This window comes from Mobula birostris, chromosome 24 (assembly GCF_030028105.1).
Source record: "Mobula birostris isolate sMobBir1 chromosome 24, sMobBir1.hap1, whole genome shotgun sequence".
In the NCBI taxonomy this organism is placed as follows: Eukaryota; Metazoa; Chordata; class Chondrichthyes; order Myliobatiformes; family Myliobatidae; genus Mobula; species Mobula birostris.
Genome location: NC_092393.1, coordinates 43028077 through 43051026, shown reverse-complemented (window position 1 = coordinate 43051026; position 22950 = coordinate 43028077). Strand labels below are relative to the sequence as shown.

The following is a 22950-nucleotide window of genomic DNA, read 5'->3' as shown; positions in this document are numbered from 1 at the left end:
GAAGTGCAGCTTCCAAATTCCCACACAGTAGTTTCCTGCAGCCTTGCACTAGCTGGCAAATCTATCCTACCAGTCTCCCAAAAACAGTGTCGTATGTACCAGCTATACACAAGTTGGGCATTCTTGGGGAGAACCAATACTGCTGGGAGGGCAAATAAGCATTGGAGCAGACCAAATCTGCAAATATTGAGTCGATCTTGCAGTAGAATCTGCACATGTATTGTCAAATAAGAAAATCTGGACCCTCCTGACAGATTCAGGTTGAATTTTGGATTACACAGGGAAAATAACACCTCAACTCTGTTTCGGATCTGAGCTGGCACAGGACTTAAGATCCCATTTATTTCACTGGGGATTGGAGGCTAAGGGATATGGAAGCAAAGAGGAAGTTACTTAATTTTTTTTTAAAGATAAGCATGCCAGTATTGAAGAGGGTGGGGAGAAAAATGTAGAGGATAAATTGAGCAAGTCCAGCGGGCAGCGCAGAGGCTGATGAGGGAGCACGGGAGGGCTGGCAGGCTCTGACCAACTCAACTGTGCTGGAATTATATTATTGCCATCATTTTTTACATGATTGAGGGAAGGGCAGGACTGGCGGCTTAAAGTTCTGGGATGTATGTTTCAGATAAAACAAAGAGGAGTGCAAAAGAGGGGAGGTTTCACCACTAACGGAGTACATAAAGAGAGTAACTCCTAGAGGGACCAGATGAGGCCATATGAATAGAACTTGGTAATAAGAGGGGTGATCACTTTGCTGGGGCTATACTACAGGTCTCCCAGTAGTCAGTGGGAAATAGAGGAACAGGTAAGCATACAAGCAATAGCGTTATAGAAATGAAGGATTTCAACTACTCAAATACTGAAGGGATCGCCTGAATGATAGTTTAGAGGGGGCAGAATTTGTTGTACATTGAAGAATTTTTTTTGAGACAACATATAGATAGTCCTACTAGAGACAAGGCAATAATTGTAGACATAGTAAACAAAACTTGGCAACTGGCGAAAGTGTGGATGGGGGAAGCACTTTGGGATACTGATCATTATTCTGTAAATTTCAAGGCAGTTATCAACAACTGAGAAGTGGGAGTCTTTTAAATTAGAGTGAGTAAGAGTTCAGGGCCAGCATGATTCAGTAAGGGTGAAAGGTCAAGATGACAAGATTATAGAACCTTGGATGACAAAAGGATATTAAAAATCTGCTCGAGAGAAAAAGAGGCAACAAATGGCAAGTACTGAGGAGTTATAGCATATATAGGAGAGAACATAGTAAAAAAAAATTAGGAGGACATAAACAACAGGAATTCTGCAGATGCTGGAAATTCAAGCAACACACATCAAAGTTGCTGGTGAATGCAGCAGGCCGGGCAGCATCTGTAGGAAGAGGTGCAGTCGACGTTTCAGGCCGAGACTCTTCGTCAGGACTAAGGGTCTCGGCCTGAAACGCCGACTGCACCTCTTCCTACAGATGCTGCCTGGCCTGCTGCGTTCACCAGCAACTTTGATGTGTGTTGCTAGGAGGACATAAAGATGCCTTGCCAAGTAAGATTAAAGCGAATCACAAGGCATTCTGAAGAGTGAGCTCCATTTGGATCAAAGAGGTAATATTGCATGGAGCTAGGTAATGTGGGCAAGATCCTAAATGAACACTTCCTATCTGGATGCATCAAGGAGAAGGATGTGGAAGATTGAGTGATCAGGGAGGAGTATGTGGATACTCTGGAGCCAGTCAGTATTAAAAAGGATGGGGTGATGAGCTGTCAAGGGCTGATAAATTACCAGGTTGCCCTGGAGATAGGGGAGAAGATAGCTGGGGTCCTGATGGAGACTTTTGCATTATAAAACTGGGGGATAGCTATGTTGTTCTGTTCTAGAGGATGTTGCTGCTAATCAACTTACAGCTCCATTGTCCTTATGTATAAATGCAAGTAAACTAAAATTGTGTTTTCACCTTTATTTTGCACAACATTTGAAATAAAATTCACCATTTGAGTTTAGTCTTTAAGCTCTCACTGGACACTCAGATGTTAGGCCTCCAATCTCGAGACCTTGGCCTGGACACACCGATATTAGACTCTAACCTCCAGACAAACCGACCGAGGCACCTCAATCTTTGTGCCTCAACCTGTCACCTCCCTGACTTCAGTCTTTGTGCTTGGGACCTCTATCCCCGGACTCACACAACTCTGGACTTTAACCTTCAGTTGTGCCCTCCAGATTTCACCAACGCCTAGATATTGACCCCATGTTTCTCCGATTCCAGGTTTGACCTTGGGGTCAATTAGAAGAACAGAGGTCTGGGCTGATGGTATTTAATCCAGAATATTGTGAAATAGTAAACATTGGGAAGTCAGGTTCTGGTAGGACATATACAGTAACTGGTAGTGACCTTTGGAGCATTGATATACAGATAGACTTGAGAGTGCAAGTTCATAGCTTGTTGAAAGTGGTGACATTGGTTGATAGGCTGCTGATTGTGGCATTTGGCATGGCTGCTTTCATAGGCCAGTGTATGGAGTATAAGTAGTGTGGTGGTAATAGAAACACTACAGAAGAGACTCACTAGAAAGCTGCCTTTAATGGAGGTCTATAGTTATCAGGAGACATTGGATAGGCTGGGTTTATTCTCATTTGAATGCAAGTAGCCAAGAGATGAACTCTCAAAGGTCTATAAAATTACAAGGGGCATAAATAGGAAAGATGGAGTCTTCTTCCCAGAGCAGGGAAGTCTAAAACTAGATGGCGTAGGTTTAATTTGAGAAAGGAGAAATTGAAAAGAGATCCGAGGGCTAGCTTCCCCGCCGTCCCCCACACAAGGAGGGTGGAGGTTATCTTGAGTGAGTAGCCAGTGAAGGTGACACAGCTGGACGTAATCACCATGTTTAGAAGGCATTTGGACAGGTACTTTGATAAGAAAGGGGTTTAATGCACACAAATTGGATTAGCGCAGGCAGGCATCGCAGTTGGCATGGAGAAAATGGGTTGGGAAGGCTGGTTTCTGTATTGCATAATTGTATGAATTTAATGCAACTCTTAGGGAGAAAATTCCAGGATTTAGGGCTTTGAACTGAAGACATGAGAACCAAAAACAAAATTCTTTTGACATTTCCTCAGTGACAAAATTACTTAACTGGATAAGGTCAAGCATAATTAATATGTATCACTCTCATCAATTGTTTAAAATGGCAAAGACTTATAATTGTTGAACTAATAATCAGAATCCAATAGTAAATATGAGTGTTGTAAGTTTTCTGGATACTCAAATCAGTATTTACTAACACTCTCTCCGGGTTCTTTCTGTAACCTAGTTCAACCATGGTGTACCTCTTCCCTTTACAACTTGGCACATGACATTTGCTATCTAACCCAGTAATGAACTGGGATCCCACTGTATTCTTACCATTTTAAATTATTGCCTTGCGCTTCCACACCCTGATGTTAAGTGCCCGGGTAAACAATATTTCTTTCAATCTCAGTCTACAGTGCAGCTGACAGGTTCATACAGTTACCTTTGCTTCAGCAGCCGTGTGTTATAAATATGATAGCTGGTTTCAGTGAAAGGGAAAGGCTCCTTACTTATGACAAGATAGTATTACAGAATACATTTACAGGCTGGTACAGTATAACATCGCTGGTTTCTGGACTATACTGATTTCTCTGTTCCTTATGACAATGGCATAATGGCATAAAGTTATTCTTAGATTCAACTTCATTGTCATTCTGCCAAGCACAGATACAAAGCCAATGAAATGCACTTAGCATCTGACCAGAAATGCAAAGAATAGTGCTATTTACAAAATAACTGCGAATAAAAAAAGTGCTACAGCACACAAATATAAAAGTACTGAGACAGTACAATATGGATGCAACACTGCTTAGCGCTGATGAGAGGTTCAGCAGTGTCACAGCCTCAGGGAAGAAGCTCTTCTTGTGCCTGCTGGTGCAGGAGCGGAGGCTCCTGTAGCACCTACCGGATGGGAGGAGAGTAAAAAGTCCATGGTTAGGGTGAGATGCATCCTTGATAATGCTTTTCACCCTCCCCAGACAGCGTTTATGGTAGATGTTCTCAATGGTGGGCAACTGAGTGCCGATAATCCGCTGAGCAGTTTTCACCACACGCTGGAGTGTTTTGCGGTCTGATATGGGACAATTGCCATACCACACTGAGATGCAGTTGGTAAGTATGCTCTCAATGGTACAGTGGTAAAAGTATGCCCAACAATACTGCCTTAAAGCTACATGTATGAAGAGATGGCATTTCAAACAGATCTAATTGCAAATGTAACTAAAGTTGGAGGCTGCGTGTGTATTTATTATCCAGTATTGAGGAAGGAATACCCATGCGCAGCAAAACTAATTAAAATCAATTGTAAAAATAATATATATTCATGTTGCTTTTATTTTGTTCTAGTTCAAGTTTGCAGTTAAGTAACTTTGGCAGTTTCAATCAAAAATACTTTGCTTTATGTATATGCATTGTAAAAATTGAACTATTAATCATGCAAAATTTAAAACATTAGTTTTCATTTGGAGGGCATGGACTACACTCCCTCTATTGATTGCAAGTCAGTGGAAAATATCGCTTCTTTTAACAAAAAACATAAAATGCACCAAGTGCTTTGCAGGTCAGGCAGCATCTTTGGAATGAGAAACTAATAAAGCATTTCATTAAGAGGCACCTCCTCTGACATTTCTACCTGAAACATTAACTCAGGTTCTTTTCCCAGTGATCCTGTCTGACATGCTGCATGTTTACTGTATTCTCTGTTTTTCTTTCAGATTTCCAGCATCAGCAGTATTTTGTTTTCTAATTATCATTTTCTTTTAGCCCTTTCGGATTTTGTTGCAGTAGCCTCCTTCTTTTCACAAGCAACTCCACTTTGTTTACAGCCAAGAAATTGTGAACTCCTCTTCTATGAAGACAGAGAGACTTTGCAAAGTCAGCACCTATAAAGAAAATCCCAGTGCATGATGTGAACATAACGGACACAAATAATGTATTGATTTTATTCAAAATGTAAAAGGCAAAATTATTTAACAAAAAGCTGAAATTATGAATTATAAAATGTAATTAAACTCCATGCAGGAGCTCATTAGCCTGACCAGGTGAATCTTGGAGGTAATGCAGATCTACTTGCCTATCTCCCAAACTAGTACACTCGTATGCACTGAACAGCTGCGTTTACCAAGTTCAGAGAAAATGCTCTCTGGAATTTTGCCTGTGAGATCAAGGTCAAATTTAGTATCACCCTTAAGATTAAAGTCATGAGCCTTGTGGCCCATCAGGCCAGTGCTTATGCCGGTTTCCATGGCGTGAAGTGACTGAGCGTACGAGACTCCCCTCCCCACCCCCCAGATAGGACGCCAGTCTATCGCAAGGTTAACCCCCAGCATTTTTTTTTGCCAGTACCCAATCTCAGCTGGGTAGACTGGAGCATTGTGTGGTTAAGTGTCCTGCTCAAGGATACACACGCTGCCCCGGCCGAGGCTCGAACCCACGATCTACAGATCACTAGTCCAATGCCTTAACCACCTGGCCACACGCCACAGTATCACCCTTACTAAAGACAAACAACCTGGCAAATTCTGCTGAAAGCAGTGAATTTGTGCGGTAATGCAAGTAGTACCCGGATTCTTTGGAACTGCATGTAGGAAGATGTCAATAGTATCAACTGAAAGCAAATTAATAGAATGTGAAAAAGAAATACTTCCCAAATTTAACTCCATTTCCTTTCTGTTCTACAAACTGATAAAAGGCTATCCAGACCGAGTTTCCTCCAAAAGGAACACAACCTTGTCATGGTTTGGAGGCTTGCGTGCCTGAATGACTCGGAGAGCGATGTTGGCTGGAGTCAGGGCTTTATGCTTTAGCTGTTGGTAGGGTCACCCATGCCAAACAGGTCAAAGGGTAGAGTCCAGACTATGAGTGGCCCACTGGTCCTCCAGGTTCGAGGGTTCAGCTCAGGGCTAACAACCCTGACTGGTAAAACAGAACTGTTACGGAAACAGCAATAAAGAATCCTTCTACATCTGAGTGTGAGAGTATTCCCGAGTCTCTACCCAGGACTTGCATGACTGACAGTAATGAAAACTGAGAAGAAACTACTGACATGATGAAGGCAGCTCTGAGCATCGCCAGAGCTGCCAGTGACATAACAGGCAGTAAGTAAGTAAAGCAAGTAAGACCAAGTTTAGGTCCTCACCTTTGTGTCCAACCTGTAGGAGAAGTCTGAGATTGAGACCCCATTAATAATAACAAACTGTGGGGGATTAGAAACTCCAAAAATAGTAACTCCATGTAAACGTAGGTCATCGACCTGGCTGTTCAAATGGACTATCTCACTGAGCAGCATATTCTGGAGGTGAAGATAAAAAAAAAAGAACTTAAAATAAGTTAGTATACCAATCAAGTGTCCACACAACATGTCAGTTTCTCAAAGATGTTGGTTTATAAAATGGTAAGCAGTTCAATTCAATAAAACTAAGAAAAAAAATCATAATTTGTCAACAAATAACAAAATGCAGCTTTAAAGATTATATGAAGTTGCAATGCTGTACTGAAATGCAAATTAAACAAAATTTTAAAAGTACATATAAAGAAAATAAATCTTTCATTTACAGCTTAAGATCTGCAAAGCCTATAACTTGGGTTGTTTAGAGCTCAAATTGCTATTTATGATTCCCAAAGAATTTTCCAATTTCCAGTAATCAATGTTTGTCCTTTGTTCACTAGCCTTGCAATGTCCTGCAGGGTTTTCTATCTGCAGTTGATGGTGCTCAATTGATCACACATCATGAGGTGCAGATTGAGTTTGGCCCATTTTTATAATAGTTGCCACATTATGGGAGACTTACACACGCAATTTAATCACACTCCTTTGTGTGCTTAACAGCATAGAAATTTGATTGCATGGCACGATTTATTTCAGCACTATATGAATGAAATCGGTCTTCACTCAGTGATCCCATATTGTGCTATAACAACCATTGCTAGGTTGTTTCCTGTCACTCCAGAATTCAACCTAACGTGTCTCGACATGAGCCATGCTTGTGCTTCTAATGTCATTTCTGCTTTTGACACACACTAAATGACTTCATTCGCAAAGCATTGCTGGAGAAATTAATTGTTATTGATCACTCCAGGAACAATTGTGCTCTCATTGTGCTACATGGGACTGCAATCCTGCTTAGCTAAATTGCATTACTTACCTAAGGCTCCTCTCTGACAAGAGTTACTACTACAACCATCTCTCCTTCTACTAACTTCGCCCTGGCTCTCCAGCTGGCACAACCCCTAAATGTCTAGAGCACCATATCCATTCCCTAGCTCTTCCATTTTCTCAAACTCTTGATTACTCATTCCCCGAACCCTCTGATCCACATGTTTGTTGACACCCTAATGGAGATTTTTATTGTTGATTAGCCCCCTGTGCACTCAAAGTGCCGACCTCAAACCAGCCAAGTTTCACCTTCTATCACAGGCCCCGAGATTATCCCACTGCCTAGTTCCCAGCTAGTCCAGGATCCTGCATTTCTTTCATGCAGCAAAAACTTGCAATATATATGCACTAGTACCTAGAGTTGAGTGTTCAGTGCGACTGAAGCTTGCAATGGCCAGTCCACAGGTGTAACAGATGCAGAGGTAGTGCATAAAAACCATACTAGTACACCATTCTTGGTGCTCCCAAGATGAATGTTCTTTGTGTAAGTAAAGCAGTAGAAGTGTCTCGTTCAGAGAAATGTCGGCGCTTAAACAGTCATTGTAATTTATCCGGGGGAGGATATGGATATGATTCAACTCTAAAGGCATGATTAATGGGTATCTGAAATCAGCTATACATACATTTTTAGCGAGGAAGATAATTTTAGTATAGTCTCCTTTTTCATAGGTCAGTAGACTGTCACCATCATCCCAGAAGAGTTCTCCTCTTGCACCTACTTGATCAGACAGTGCCACAATCAGATGAAATGGGTTTGTACGAGAGACAGCAGTTGTTCTACTGGGCTCCTTAACAAAAGACACAATAATATCAACTGTTATTCTTATGTTCTGGAGTCAAATCAGCACTTCTAAAAGTATTTATAATGCACAATTGATACATGAAAGGGCTATTCATTCAGCTGTTCTCAGGGAAAAAAAAAGTCAGTCCTGTACAACAAATTATGAGGTTGGCAGAGCAGATGGCAAGAGATCCTCTATTGGCTATACTTCTCGCTGCCTCATTAAAGCAGTCAGCATTATTAAAGACTCCACCCACTCCATATATTCTCTCTTCTCCTCTTTCCCATCGAGCAGAAAAAACAAAAGCCTGAAAGCACATATTATGAGGCACAAGGACAGCTTCTATCCCACTGATATCATACTCTTGAACAGACCTCTTGCGTGATAAGATGGACTTTTGGCCTCAACCTTCCTCATGATGATCTTGCACTTTATCATTTATCTGCACTGCACTTATTTTTAGTAACTTTTACACTTTATTCTACATTATTATTGTTCTACCTCATTCTGGCTCAATGCACTGCGTGGTGATTTCTGATGTATAAACGCTATGCAAGTCAAGCTTTTCACATGTGACAATAATAAACCAATTTTCGTCTCATACTGAAGATGTATGAATTGAGATGAAGAGGGTTTAAAAATAAGATTGGGGAAGGGAAATTTTCCACACAGACAGTGGTTGGGATCTGGAGCATGCTGCTTGAGGAGACGCCGCAGGCAGATACTTTCACGACATTTAAGCAGCACCTGGACAAGCACTTGAATAGCTGAAGCATAGAAGGCTACGGATGAAATGTAAATTATTGGGATTAGTACGGGTGCAGAAAGTTGTGGATCCTGCCAGCTCCTTCATGGGCACGAGCCTTAGCAGCATCCAGGACACCTTCAAAAGGCGATGCCTCAAAAAGGCAACATCCATTATTAAGAACCCCCATCACACAGTTTACATGCCCTCTTCTCATTTCCACCAACAAGGAGGTGGTACAGGAAGACACATACTCAAAGTTCCAGGACAGCTTCTTACCACCCGCCATCAGATTTCTGAATGGACAATGAACCCATAAGGACCATCTTTCCCTCTCTTTTTGCACTATTTATATAATTTAATTTTCTTTTTATGTGTACTTATTGTAATTCATAGCTTTTATTGTGTATTGCTCCTGCAAAACAACTAGCTTCATGAGATATGCCAGTGATATTAAACCTGATTCTGATTCCAGATGAGTATAATGGCAGATGCAGACACGGTAGACTGAAAAACCTGTTTCTGTGTTGATAGATTCCATGACTCCATCACAGGAATCCACAATACAAACAGAAGTATAGGTTTCTAATTCTGTAAATTAGGTTACAAAACATCAAAATGTGTTAAAAACCCAAGTTGCCTGTGCCTCGTAGCAGAAATAATCTGAAAGAATTCAAGTACAGATACGTTAAAGATAAAATTCACCCTTGAAAGAGGTGCAATAAAGTTAATCTGGTGAGATTCCCAAAATGGCACTGACATACTTTCACCTGTTTTGCATCCCTGCTGTAATTAAACCTTGCTTCAGTTGAAGTTACGTGCATACACTTACTTGTAGTGGCAAAATGCAGCCTTCGCGCACATGGACATTGATAGTATCCAAGGGTGCCTCTAGTAGAATGTACTGGCCTTTGCTATGAATAGCAGAACCCTAAATATTGAAATATACAAGATGAGAGATAGAGAAAGATATTAAAATGAGACAAATTTCTAGCAGTTCACACAGAAATAAGAATACTAGGGGTACACTGAGGCAAACCTATTTAACCACATATCATCCACTACATAACTTCTGGATTGTAGAGGTCGGTTTCGAATGGAGTTGAACACTCCCACATCTGGATATTGCAGTGCAAATATTTTACACTTCCTTGGAATGAAACCTTTTTTTTAAACTGAACACCGCTCCTCCCATCCCCTGTTAACTATAACAAAAAAAATCTGTGTAATAGTTAGCTTGGCAAGTCGCATCGATGAGCACACAAACTTGAGGAAAGGCAAGAAATGGACGACTGCACAAATCAACAAACTTATTCAAATGACGTCCCAGGTCAAGGTGGGACACAAACATAGGCACAGTAAACAGGGGACATCTGATGTAGTTCGCTAACCATGATCATATATTAATAACAGCCTTATTTATACAGCACCTTTCATACATTAAGATGCAGGCTCAAAGTGTTTTACATAGATTGCAAAGATAAATCAATATCATAAAAATATGAGACAAAAATTAAAATTCATAAGCATTATATAGAATGAACTGTAAACAAATATACCAAATTATATAAATGCAATCAACATCAAAAGGCATCAAGTAATCCTAAAAGTAAGCCAAATTTTAAAAATAGGTATTTATAGGTATTTTTAGAAGTACTGAAGAATGAGAAATATACGACTCACATTGTACAGATTATACCATGTAGCAGAGGGAAAATAAGCAGACACTTCCACTGTTTCAGGCTCTAATACTGGACTGATGAGAAGGGCCTCCCCCAACATAAACTGACGATCAATGCTCCAGGTATTTGGATCTTGAGAGAATCTAAGTTCAAGAAAGAGAATTCTAATTTATCCATACAAGACCAACACAATTGAAGTATATTCCTTTTCAAATAAAGACATAAAATGTACACTAAATTGATATCTTAATATTTTCCATAAAAATAACTGATGGTATAGACACACATGTACTTAGAAAGAGTGGGGCTTCAAATATTTCTTGATTACATAGTTGTATTTCTAAACTCAGGTATGCTGCTTAACTAGGAAGTGGAGCAGGAGTCCACTATTCAAAAATTTGAACATAATGTACTATTCAATAAGACAATAGCTGGTCCTTTGTTCCAAATCCACTTTAATATCTGGTTCCCAAAATATTCTGCTTCCCAAAAATCGATTCATCTCCAGTTTAAATCAATTTAATGATTGAACATCAGGAGGCTTCTTCTGCAGTGAATTCCAAATATTCACAAAACAAACAAAAATCTTTATTTCACTCCTTATTCCTAATTCTAGCTCAATAGAAAAAGAACCTTTTACTATTTACCTTGTCAATTCTTCTCAGATTTTTGTTTGGTTTAAAAAGTTAATCTACAATTCTTTTAAATTTATGATATTGCAGGTCCAAACCTTATCAATTTTTCACCACAGGACAGTCTTCTCATCCCATCTTCTCTTAACCACTCCCAATTGCATCACCTTGAGTGCAACTATATCTTTGTTAGCAAAAGAAACTCAAAGCTCCACTCTAGCTGCCTCTCACCAAAACCCTGAATAGTTGTTACAGATTTCCTTATACTTGTTCACTAATCTCAATAGTTTTGTTTTTGTAACTGCCTAATGATACACTCCCAGAGAGATACAACATGAAAACGGACCTTTCAACTCACCAACTCTATGCTGACCATCACCCATTTCAAGCAATCCATCATCAATCCCTTTCGAGTCCTCACCAATCCTCATTAGTCCTCTCCAGTTCTACCACTCAGGTACACACTAGGTGTTACGTACAGTGGCCAATTAACCCACCAACCTGCATGATTTGAGATGTGGATCACCTGAAGAAAACCCACATGGTAACAGGGAGAACGTGCAAACTCCACACAGACAGCATGAAAAGTTAGGATTATGCCTGGGTATCCGGCACAGTGAGGCAGTAATTCTGCCCCACTCTATTTGTTTCTACCCTAGTTAAGTCTTCCTTCAGCCTTCTTTGTTCCAAAAGAAACAAACAGCCTAGCTAATCTTTCCACACCCCAGAGGCATTCAAATCTCTCCGCATTTCATAAACTGCTCAGCGTTCAACAAGTATTCTAGTTTAATCTTCCAAACTTTTTCTCATAATAATCAATCTTGAACTGCCATACATGCTTGCAACTCAACATGCTCGAAATAGTTTCCGTTCCCAACAAGGTTCTTTTCATTAACAAATGGTCAAAATTGGCCCCAAGGCCAATGGAGCTCTCTACACAAGAAGAAAATTACTTCTTCCAATTGGGCAATATTACCAGTCGGGGACAAGGAAGTCATTTTTAAGAAGATCCAAAAAATCTGCAGATGCTGTAAATCTAAAAATCATAAAATGCTGGAAGCAGGAAATTTCAAATACATATCTTCCTGCATTTTCAGTTTTATTTTGTTTTTAAGAGGGACTGTACTTCATGTGCAAGCGAAAATATGGGGAAAAGGCAGGTTGGTGGAGCTGAGTCCGTGACCAGATAAGACACGATCTTATTGAATAGGGGTGCAGGCACGACAGGCCAGATAGCCTACTCCTGCTCCTATTTCCTATACTTTATGTAAAATATAAATACATCGGGGTTTCTAGTGACCCACACTTTAATTTTGAATCAACTCATAGAGAAACTTTTATTTAAAATTTAAATGTTTGGATAATCTAAAATATCTGCAGCATGGCATATTGTGCTGCAGGTAGTGAAAATGCCTCACAGTTCCAGGAATGCAGCTTTAATTTTCACTTCCTGCGTTGTATGTGGAGTTTACACATTTTTCCTGTAACTGTGGGTTTCCCCAGAGCCCTCTGTATTCTCCTATATTCTCAAGGCACGCTGGTTGTTAGGTTAATTTGCTAAAATAAATTAACCTTACCAGAAGGTGATTGGTAGGAGAATAAGTGTGGTGTGAGTGAGTGAGCATGTGAGACAGAAGCTATCAAGACAATAATTGGGAGATCTGGTTTGAAATCTACAAGAAACTCTATGGGCCAAATCGCCATTTCCTAACTTTACAAACAAGAGAAAATCTGCAGATGCTGGAAATCGAGCAACACACACAAAATGCTGGAAGAACTCTGCAGGCCAGGCAGCATCTATGGAAAAAAAAAGTACAGTTGACGTTTCGAGCCGAAATCCTTCGGCAGGACTTTATTAGGGTACAAATACATTACTAAAAAGGCAACATACTCAAATGACAGTGGCCGAACAACCATCTCTCCAGCAGTGTGTGCCTTGTGGAATAGTGTGTAAAGAAAAGGGAGCAGCATGTATCTGGTGAAGAGAGCTTTCCGCATTGCTGATTGAGCTGATTCACTGAAGACGTATGGTTCCTGGGACTGAAAAACAAAAACAGTGCATTATTACTTTTTAAATCTGCTGTTTCCGTCAAGGGGCAAATATTAAGTCACACTTTAGTCCTCAATATCATCGAATTGATCAGTTGATAAAGTTGGACTTCACCTGAACGCTAAAAAGACAGAGTACATGGCGTTTCACTGCGACGATGGTACCCTCAAGACCGTAAAGAATGATACCATTAAGAAAGTCTTTGACTACAAGTACCTCCGGTCAAGAATGACCAGTTCGGAGAAGGACATAAAGATACGGAAGGAGCTGGCGTGGAGGGCTATGAACAACATGAGGGAAATCTGGAAGTCGAACCTGACCAGAGGGCTTAAAAAGAGAGTTTTCACAGTAGTCATAGAGTCCATTCTCACATACGGATGCAAGACGTGGACACTCACCAAGACTATGCGAAAGTCTCTAGATGGTTGCTATACACGAATGCTTCGGATGGCTCTTGATGCGAGTTGGCAACAGCACATGACGAATGTCGAGCTCTATAATGACCTACCAATGCTCACCACTAAAATCGAGGCGAGAAGACTGCACTAGCGGGGCACTGTCTATGCCACCCTGAACTACCTGCCAGTCTAGTCATCATATGGGAGCCCAGGCATGGGAGGATGAACCCTGGGCGCCCTCCCAAGACTATGGTCAACACGTTCCTAGAAGACAGCGGCACGGCTGATGTAGATGAACTGAACACACTGATGAGGGAGAGGGAGAAGTGGAGAGTCCGTCATCGTGCCCGACGCTGGCCCTCTAGGCCTGAGTTGACGTAGTAGTGGAAGATCAGCTGATAAACCCAATAGCTATTCACAGGGAGCTTGCCAGAGAAGAAGCCTCAAATGCTCAGGCAGATTTTTAAAGGTATTTCCTAATAAGGAGACAAGGAGAGGGGATGGTAAAGAGGGAGGAAGTAAGGGTGATTGGGGGAGGTTAAGGGTGCTGATTAAAATTAATTCAGTCTGTGAGATCCATATCAAAAGATCCATTGCATTTAAGTGCTATGTATTAAGTGGGAGCTCTTCTATATCCATTTATGAAGATGCAAACTGGTGAACACGATCAGTTTTAGTCGGCTATGCATAGCAGAAACGTGTTACACTAAGTGTGCTTCTGTGAATGAAGGCTTTAATGCAACTTTTGACCAGACTCCAGCATATTCTTCTTTACCACATGCTGAAGAGCTTGCGAGGGGTCCTTTTGAGATGCCAGGAACATATGCTCCCTATAGTAGCTTGGCAGGAAGCACAAGTACGATGTTTTTCTCCCAACATTCCTCTGCAAATAGTAGAGCATGACAAGGAGACCACCAAATCTTGAAATGATTCCACTCACATTTGTCATTCTCCTTTAACAAAATTAAATCCTTTAGTTGAAAATAGAGAAAACTTTATAAGCAGAACACATATCCAAAAGCTCACTCTAAACATTAAGTCTTGTGCATGCCAAATATTGATACTGAACATCTTTATTTCAAATATTCAAACACCAGTGTTCATAGAAGCATCAGAAGTGGAAGGAGTGAGCAATTTCACATTTCTGGGTGTCAACGTCTCTGAGAATCTATCCTGGGCCAAATGTATCGATGCAGCTACAAAGAAGGCATGACAGTAGCTATATTTCATCAGGAGTTTGAGGAGATTTAGTACGTCACCAAAGACACTCGCGAATTTCTACAGATACACCGCAGAGAGCATTCTAACTGGCTGCACCACCAAGCGGCACAGGGGCCCACTTCACAGATTCGATATAAGCTGCAGGAAGTTGTAAACTCACTCAGCTCCATCACGGGCACTAGCCTCCGTAGTACCCAGGACATCTTCAAGGCGATGCCTCAAAAAGGCGGCATCCATCATTAAGAACCCCCAGTGCCCAGACCATGCCCTGTTCTCTTTGCTACAATTAGGAAGGAGGTACAGGAGCCTGAAGGCACACATTCAATGATTCAGGAACAGCTGCTTCCCCTCTGCCATATTTCTGAATGGACACTGAACCCATGAAAACTACCTCAATATATTTTCAAAATTTTTATATTTGCACTATTTAATTTAACTATTGAATATACATACACTCATTTACTGTAATTCATAGTTTTTTCTCTATTATTATGTATTGCATTGTACTAAAACCAAAAAGACAACAAATTTCACGACAGACGGCTGTGATATTAAACCTGATTCTGATTGTTTCCCGCAACACACATCAAAGTTGCTGGTGAACGCAGCGGGCCAGGCAGCATCTCTAGGAAGAGGTATAGTCGACGTTTCAGGCCAAGACCCTTCGTCAGGACTCTTCCTCTTCCTAGAGATGCTGCCTGGCCTGCTGCGTTCACCAGCAACTTTGATGTGTGTTGCTTGAATTTCCAGCACCTGCAGAATTCCTGTTGTTTCTGATTGTTCCCCCTTGCTTTTTGAAAGCATTGCCTCCAGTCATGAAACTGTTATTGACAAATGAGGAAATGTTTGTAATCTGGAAAACGAGGGATCACAGTGGAGAAAGCTGCATATAGAGCGATAATGGGATTTGTGAGTGAACCTCTCACACTCAAATTGCACAGCTGAATCATACACATCAAAAATAAAAGAAGTTAATTCTTTGGTTTATTACAATGTCATTTCATGGAAATGATAAGTGCCAAGGCAAATACGTTACAAGTTAAAACAGACAGCAAGCATCTACTTTACGGGTCGCCCTATTCCATAAACACAGGTGCGGATCACATCCTTTAGTAAGAATAAACAACGAACCAATTTCCTGCATCTCACAGTGTTAAGTATTCAGTACTTTAAAACAATACGTACTGGCTCTTTCCAGGCATTGTGATTCCGCATAAATGGGTAGAATGATCCAAGTTGTGTCCAGCGCACACAGAGTTCTTCAGTGGTGGCTCCACCGAAACCACAGACATCCGCTCCCACAAGAGGAATTCCATACATATTAAACAGCATTACAGCTGTAATGACAGCACAAAAAAAATCATCTTTCACATTCCACATATGATAATTAAACTGTACACTATTTAAAAAGCACTGTATGACTATGCTACTTTAAATAAAACAAAAATCAGAGCCTATAAATAAAAAGGATTTATTCTTTGGTGGAATAATATGTGCTGCATCTTCAGTTTTGACAGAATACAGAAACACTAAGGCAGCAGAAATTTAAAACAAGGAGAATTGTCATTTACAGACAGTGGTTAGTACATAATAGTAAGGGCAAAGGCTGAGAGCAGTTGTTTGCTCCATTGTCTGCTAGGGAAGTTGCTTGATTCATCTATTCAACATTAAACAAATTAGAAAGTCTAAATTGTTGAAGAAATTAAATACACAGATGCTATACTTTATGAACAACCTTTCACCTTGTACATGTCTAGCAAGATATGTAGTATAAACAATTCTTGTACCTCTCCATTATTTATATCTATGTAGTTTGCAACACCATTCTACCCTCAATAGCTGGAACCAACACTAAAAAGTCATAATTACATCTTAATATTAAATGCTACACAAAATCAACTTCTCAACTTCTAATATAAACCAATTATAATTTAAATGCTTTCTTTCCAAACACTTCATAGCTTTACATTTCTGATAGAAAATATTAAAAGTTAGATGATTAAAACCATAATAATGTAAATCTAAAACTATATTCTATAGCTCATAGCTTTTGAAAAGGAGACATAACTCTATAAATAAAATAGAAAAGTGCTTAAATCAGGGGTTTCCAACCTGGGGTCCACACACCCCTTGGTTAATGGTAGGGGTCCATGCATTAAAACAAAGGTTGGGAGCCCCTTCCTTAAATGCTTAGTAGATAGACAATGTCCTTATAGAAAGGAAATTAACTTATCAGGTGATTTCCAAAACTCTAAGCCAAAACACCTGGGATGGTGTAATACATGTCACTCCAGTTGCTTCTGATATCCCCAGTCCAGTGTCCAGCATAATGACCATGACTGGGAAAAGTGGACCTTGAAATCACAAAAGGACGCTTTCCAATCACCTTGATCAACGCACTAAATGAAAGAAAGAAGATAATGTGTAACATATACAGACCTGATGAAGGGTCTTAGCCAGAAACATTTATTCCTCTTCATAGATGCTGCCTGACCTGCTGAGTTCTAGCATCTGCAGAATCGCTTGTGTAACACATGGTGGTTTAAATTTTGCATCAGCTGACTCTTGACAAATTATCTCGCTTTAATTCAGAACTATAGAAGCTACTTTCAGTGATGCACTAACAGAAGCTACAGTTAGTAATGGATTTTTAAGATTAATACTAATTCCCAGGGCCATTTATTGCTGTCGCACTACCATACTTACTTAATTGAAAAGATTAGAATTTAGTCACTGTGTTCTATAGGTAGCTGCACTTTTACACCTCGTGCCTCTTTATATATCCTATTAACTGCCTCAAATTGCTTATACTTTCTAACCTCATTTATAGAGGTTAGAATGCACAGATTAAGATGCAATGCACAGTAATCATTACAATGCACAGATGAAATCAGATTTAGCACCCTCCACTACCATGTTATTTAGCATTGGTACTGATGTTGCTAAAACTTGGAGAAAGCAGAAGCATACAGAAATACTGCATACTCCCAAGTTACAGTCCACACCCCAGTCTGATCAGATCATTCACTGGACAGTAAGCAATGAGAATAGTGATACAAGCTGTGATTCATAACGGGCTTTGGGGGAATGCAATAACACTGACTCTTACGCAGTTGACAGTAGAATCAAGTCTAAGTCAAAGCAGAAAGCATTGTCATATACACAACTATACTTATGCACACTTACAACGAGAAACATTTGCAGCAACATCACAGGCACAAAACATAGGATATCCAACATTCACATGAAAACTGAAACATAAATTATACATAGATTTTTACACAACCAGAACCCAAAAAAAAACATGTTGATTAAAGACCAAGAATCCTCAAATAATTCAGAGAATGTACCTGATCACTAGCTGAAACATTCAGTCTAAGAACATAGTAAATTTGATAATGCGCCATTGTCAAAAGCGGATTTTGTTTATCAGGTTGTCTGATCTTAACTAACTGATAAACAAAATCCTCTTTTGACAACGACACATTATGTTTAGAAGAACTATAGATGCTAATCATATTGCAGGTACTTACTTGTATGCACTTAGCGAGCCCTTTGCATCACATTAAATTGAACACCCTATCTACCCATTTGTCAAAGATTGCACTTGAAGAATACAAATATGCTCAAAAAAAACAGCAACTCAGAACAAAATTTGTGCTGCAACACCTTTAAAACATTCTCTATAATAAACGTCTGTCTCATTACACTCATTACTGCACCCATGCCCATTAAAATTAATGCACAATTATAATAATTGTCACCCACTTATGAGTAGCAACGGCCTCAGTTAATCCATACAAGTTGTGCAGGTTATAATGTGATGACAGATACTGTTTCCCAGTCATACACACTGTGCGGGACCTCAGATATCCGCCAGTTACACCTGCAACAGACAAGCAGACAGCAGTTATTTTCGTAACAATCTGATTAAATGCTTACATGTATAAAATGTTGCAAAACACCAAACAGATAAGTTAACAGGTTAAAAAAATGCAGAAAATTCCTCAACAATTTCTGCAAAGAAATGGTACAGGCATTTCCAGCAGGAAAGTGTTTCAAGACATATCCTGTCTTTCATAATGAATTCACTTCTACCTGGTACATAAGGAGGGTTTTCTAAATTGTTGTCTGTACAGCCATTCATTGCTCCAGTAACAAAATTGGACGGCTCATTCATATCCTGTGAAACAAAGAATTCATTTCAGTTTTGCAGGAAATGTAGCCCTGAAGAAAAGTGCAGCACACTGTCAGCCTGGATGTTATCTTCTTTAAGATCTTTTAAACAACATGTAGTACACTCTCTTTTAGCATCCTTTTCGTGCTTCATTCTCCACCAATAAGGTGAACTTCAAATCTACTGGATCCTGAAAACCAAGTTCGTGTTACCTGGGTATATACAATTTTCAGGAATAAAGGCAAACTTCTCAATGGAAAACAATTATCTTCCAACTTCTAATCTTAATTGCATTGCATGCACCTCACAAAATCATGGTGCTGGGATGTATTAAAGTTTTGATTCACGTTTATGTGCATTCGTAATTTTTTTTCATCTTGAATGAATGAAATAATTGTACGTGTACAATTCTCTGTCTTAGTCTAGAACATAGAACAGTACAACACACGTGGAGACCCTTAGGACTCTAGAACATATCCTAGATACAGAATAGTACAATACAGCCCATAATATGGCGCCAAACCAATTAAATGGCTAACTAATCTCTTCTGCCTACACAATGTCCATATCCTTCCATTTTTCTCACATTCATGTGCCTGTCCAAACGTCTCTTAAAAGTCCCTAATGTTTCTGCCTCTACCACTGCCCTAGGCAGAGCATCCCTGGCACTCGCCAGTCTATGCAAAAACTTGCTTCTCACATCTCCTTTGAGGTTACCCCTTCTCACCTTAAAAATAACTTTCACGCTGCAGCAAAGACTGTGCATTAATGAAGTAACAGAAAATGATGCCAGCTTAAATGCACAAGCTTTACCAATGTCCTCACATAACAATTTATTCAATATTTTAGTACTGAAGTACGAGTATTGTAGATAGTCATACAGACATGGAGGCAGAAACTGGCTGACTGAAAATTAACAAAATTAGTTCTATTCATGCCCATGCACTGCTCAGTTTATAATCAGCCTTACTTAATAAATGTATATTATTTTGTATGTTAATTTTATGTTCAAAAATATTTGAATAAAGAAATGTAAATAATGTTTTTATTATAAAAGTTAAATTATAGGTATATTGAATATAAGTTATAAAGTAACAACGGCTTTAGCAATTGTCTCATAGAACAAAAAAAAATTGTAAACTTAGTTTATATACTTACAATCCATAATCCATCAAAAGCCACCCGATCATGAAACTCCTTTATGTTCTCATACCACCAGGCCCAAGTCTCTGGATTTGTAAAGTCTGGGAAGGCACAGGGACCAGGCCAAACCTGAGCAAAATAATCACAGCACAATTCTAAAAGACTTACAGAGGTTGGATGCAGAGTCAAATTCAAATCCATACTACACTGATATGATGAGAAGCTGTGATCTGGTTGCAATACAGAATGAGTGGGGACAGAATCAAGTTCAGTTTTATGTGGAAATGGGTTCCAATGCAGCACATTTAGAGTTCAAAGGATGGCATGAAAAATGATTCTTGAAAATCATGCCACATTAAAAAGGCTCATTTGAAATTGCAACCATGATAGATTAACTTAATCAAACCTTCAAATAATAAGAAATGCACAATGATAATCTGAGGCCCCCAAAAATTAAGTTGTTCTGTAGTCATTTTATTACAAATGAAATTAAACTCAGACTTCCTGTTGTGTCCCAAATCCTAAATAAAGGGGCACGGAACTTTTATTAAGTAGGGCTCTCTGTGGTTTTCATGCAACCCAACTGAGCTTTATTAAACAAAAATATAAAATTTTCAGATGTGTATATTCAAGTTAAGAGAAGCTTCATGCAAAACTGTTTATTGAACATCATAAGCCTTAGTGATTACTTTAATGGGACACATACATGAAGTAGAATTGCACAGTAATAAATAACAAAAATAAAAGTCAATGGATTGACAGATGTATTTGGACACTGGGACAGAATTCATAATGATACCAATTAGTAGACTTTTAAAAGGGATGGCATAATTTTGGATCAAGATGTTATTCAGAGAGGCATTTAACGCCTTACTTGTAAGCCTACAACTGATATTTTGAGAACAGTTTGTGATATTTCTCAGATTTTTCATTCCTTCGTGTGAAAGACAGTTGGGTTCAGTAATGCTGTCAATGTTACTGAACACTCCGTGAAATGCAAATGGAAAAGTGTAATTAAAAAGACCAGGCAAACTTCTTAATGCGGCACTGACCTCGCCTATTAATAGGTCATCAGTTTCATTTTTTATAAAGACACCTCTCTTTATGCCATCATCAAATGGCTTGTATTCCCCAGCTCCCTGTGAACTGCTGATTCCTGGATCCTATAGCAGAAAGAAAATAAACACTGTTTAAAGAACTTCAGGAAAAAGGAATATGAGAATTACTGCAAATACATAGGTAATCACGATAGGGTGGAAAAACAAGGTACATTTTTGGCATATGAAGAAGTCAAATGAGATTATGAGACAAAGGCAACACAGTCTGTAATTTGGCTAAAAATAGTTCTATCCTGGACTGTCTTGGTTCACTGTAATGTATGGAGACACATCTGGTATCCCCATATCGTACTCTACCAAGAGATATCATCTTCAGGTGGACTTTCCAAGAGGAAAAAAGTATTTCATCACAACCACATAATGAATTAGGTTCTGAAAAGTCAGACATTTCTGCAATTTTAAAGAGATCTGCAACTGGCACTTTTTTTTAAATCACGAGTTTGATTTTTAACATTTACCTGAAACAGCTCAAAAATTACTCGAGAAATGAGAAGCTTAAAATTGTCCTCTTCTCTTTCATATTGCAGGAAGAATGAACCACATATTTCATTGTGACGTTTATGAATGGTGTTATTAACAGAAAAGCATTTCAATATTGCAAAAACATTAGAGTCACGCTAAGGGAATTTTCTGAACAGTCTATGTTGCAAACAACTGTGGCAGACTGGCCAGAGCCATGATGCAGTTAAAGTTTTTTTTTAGATGATACAAATCGAAACTGCAGGTGCTGGAATCTGGAGCAACATTCTGCTGGAGGAACTCAGTATATGTGGGAGAGAAAGGAATTGTCTCTATTTCGGATTGAAACTCAACATCCCGATGACTCAAGATGTCGACAACTCCTTCCTCGTCAAGTTGCTGCTCGACCTGCTGACTTCCTCCAGAAGATTGCTTTCTGTGCTAGGTGACTTGAATGCTGCAGTGGCACTTACCAGTCACATGATGGCGTGAATGAGCTACATCCTCTTGAAAGCAGTAATGAAGTTTTGGACACGTAATAATGAATCACATACTGTATTAACAAAAATCCATTTTCTTCTCATTAATTTTATTCACCAAGGATGATAAATTGTCCTTTCCCCCACCCTCCAAACTCAAAAGAAAGCTGAGATTTCGTATTGGGAGGTTTCATTTCAGAACCCCCTACAATGGAAAAACTGCTCCGAATCAATATCTCACTGAACATCAACCAATGCCTCATCCCAACATCTGCTTTCTCCCAGCATCCACCATCTTGCAAAATGGAGACAGTCAGAATACAAGGCCTGTTAGCGCAGGAAATGACAAGAAATAAACATACATACTATAGCCCAGGGAGATAATGTATATGGCTGCTTTACCTTTTAAACATTTGAGAATCAAATCAATGGTATTTTTAATTAGTGGATAATTTGTGCATTTTTCTTCTTACCAAAATCATGACATATTTTAAGCCTTTTTTGTGAAATTCATCCACCATCTCCGGATAGTCACCATAGTATTCTAAGTCATAAGTGAAGTCTTTCCTCCAATCCATGTAGTCTATATCATTCCACTGTACATCCTGAATGAAAAAAATCAAGAAGAAAGGAATAGTTTTGTTTCCTGTTAATAATCAATAATGTAGAGGTGAGAGATATTCTTATCCTTTGAGCTCATTTCCCTGCTTGTAGGGTTATACCACGCATTCTCGCAATCCAGAATAAAGACACATTATTGAATACAATTTCAAAAGCGTACCTCTAAGAACAATCTTTGCAAACTGTTGCCCACAATTTATATGCATGGCAAACTGAAAGCAATTTT

At 39.3% G+C, this 22950-nt stretch overlaps 1 protein-coding gene across 1 annotated transcript in view; it reads right to left on the bottom strand.

The window, feature by feature from the left end:
* Positions 1–1482: 1482 nt before the first annotated feature.
* Positions 1483–22950, bottom strand: part of LOC140187282 (lysosomal alpha-glucosidase-like) — a 62923-nt gene continuing 41455 nt past the window's right edge. The window contains exons 8-20 of the mRNA XM_072242434.1: positions 22577–22708; positions 21100–21210; positions 20063–20176; positions 18826–18910; positions 18496–18613; positions 16993–17126; positions 15913–16064; positions 12950–13098; positions 10428–10569; positions 9577–9675; positions 7841–8005; positions 6201–6353; positions 1483–4944 (exon numbers count right to left, since the gene is read on the bottom strand). Of these exons, the coding sequence (XP_072098535.1) occupies positions 4882–4944; positions 6201–6353; positions 7841–8005; positions 9577–9675; positions 10428–10569; positions 12950–13098; positions 15913–16064; positions 16993–17126; positions 18496–18613; positions 18826–18910; positions 20063–20176; positions 21100–21210; positions 22577–22708 (1617 nt within the window). The 3' untranslated portion in view covers positions 1483–4881. The remainder of the gene's footprint in view (positions 4945–6200; positions 6354–7840; positions 8006–9576; positions 9676–10427; positions 10570–12949; positions 13099–15912; positions 16065–16992; positions 17127–18495; positions 18614–18825; positions 18911–20062; positions 20177–21099; positions 21211–22576; positions 22709–22950) is intronic.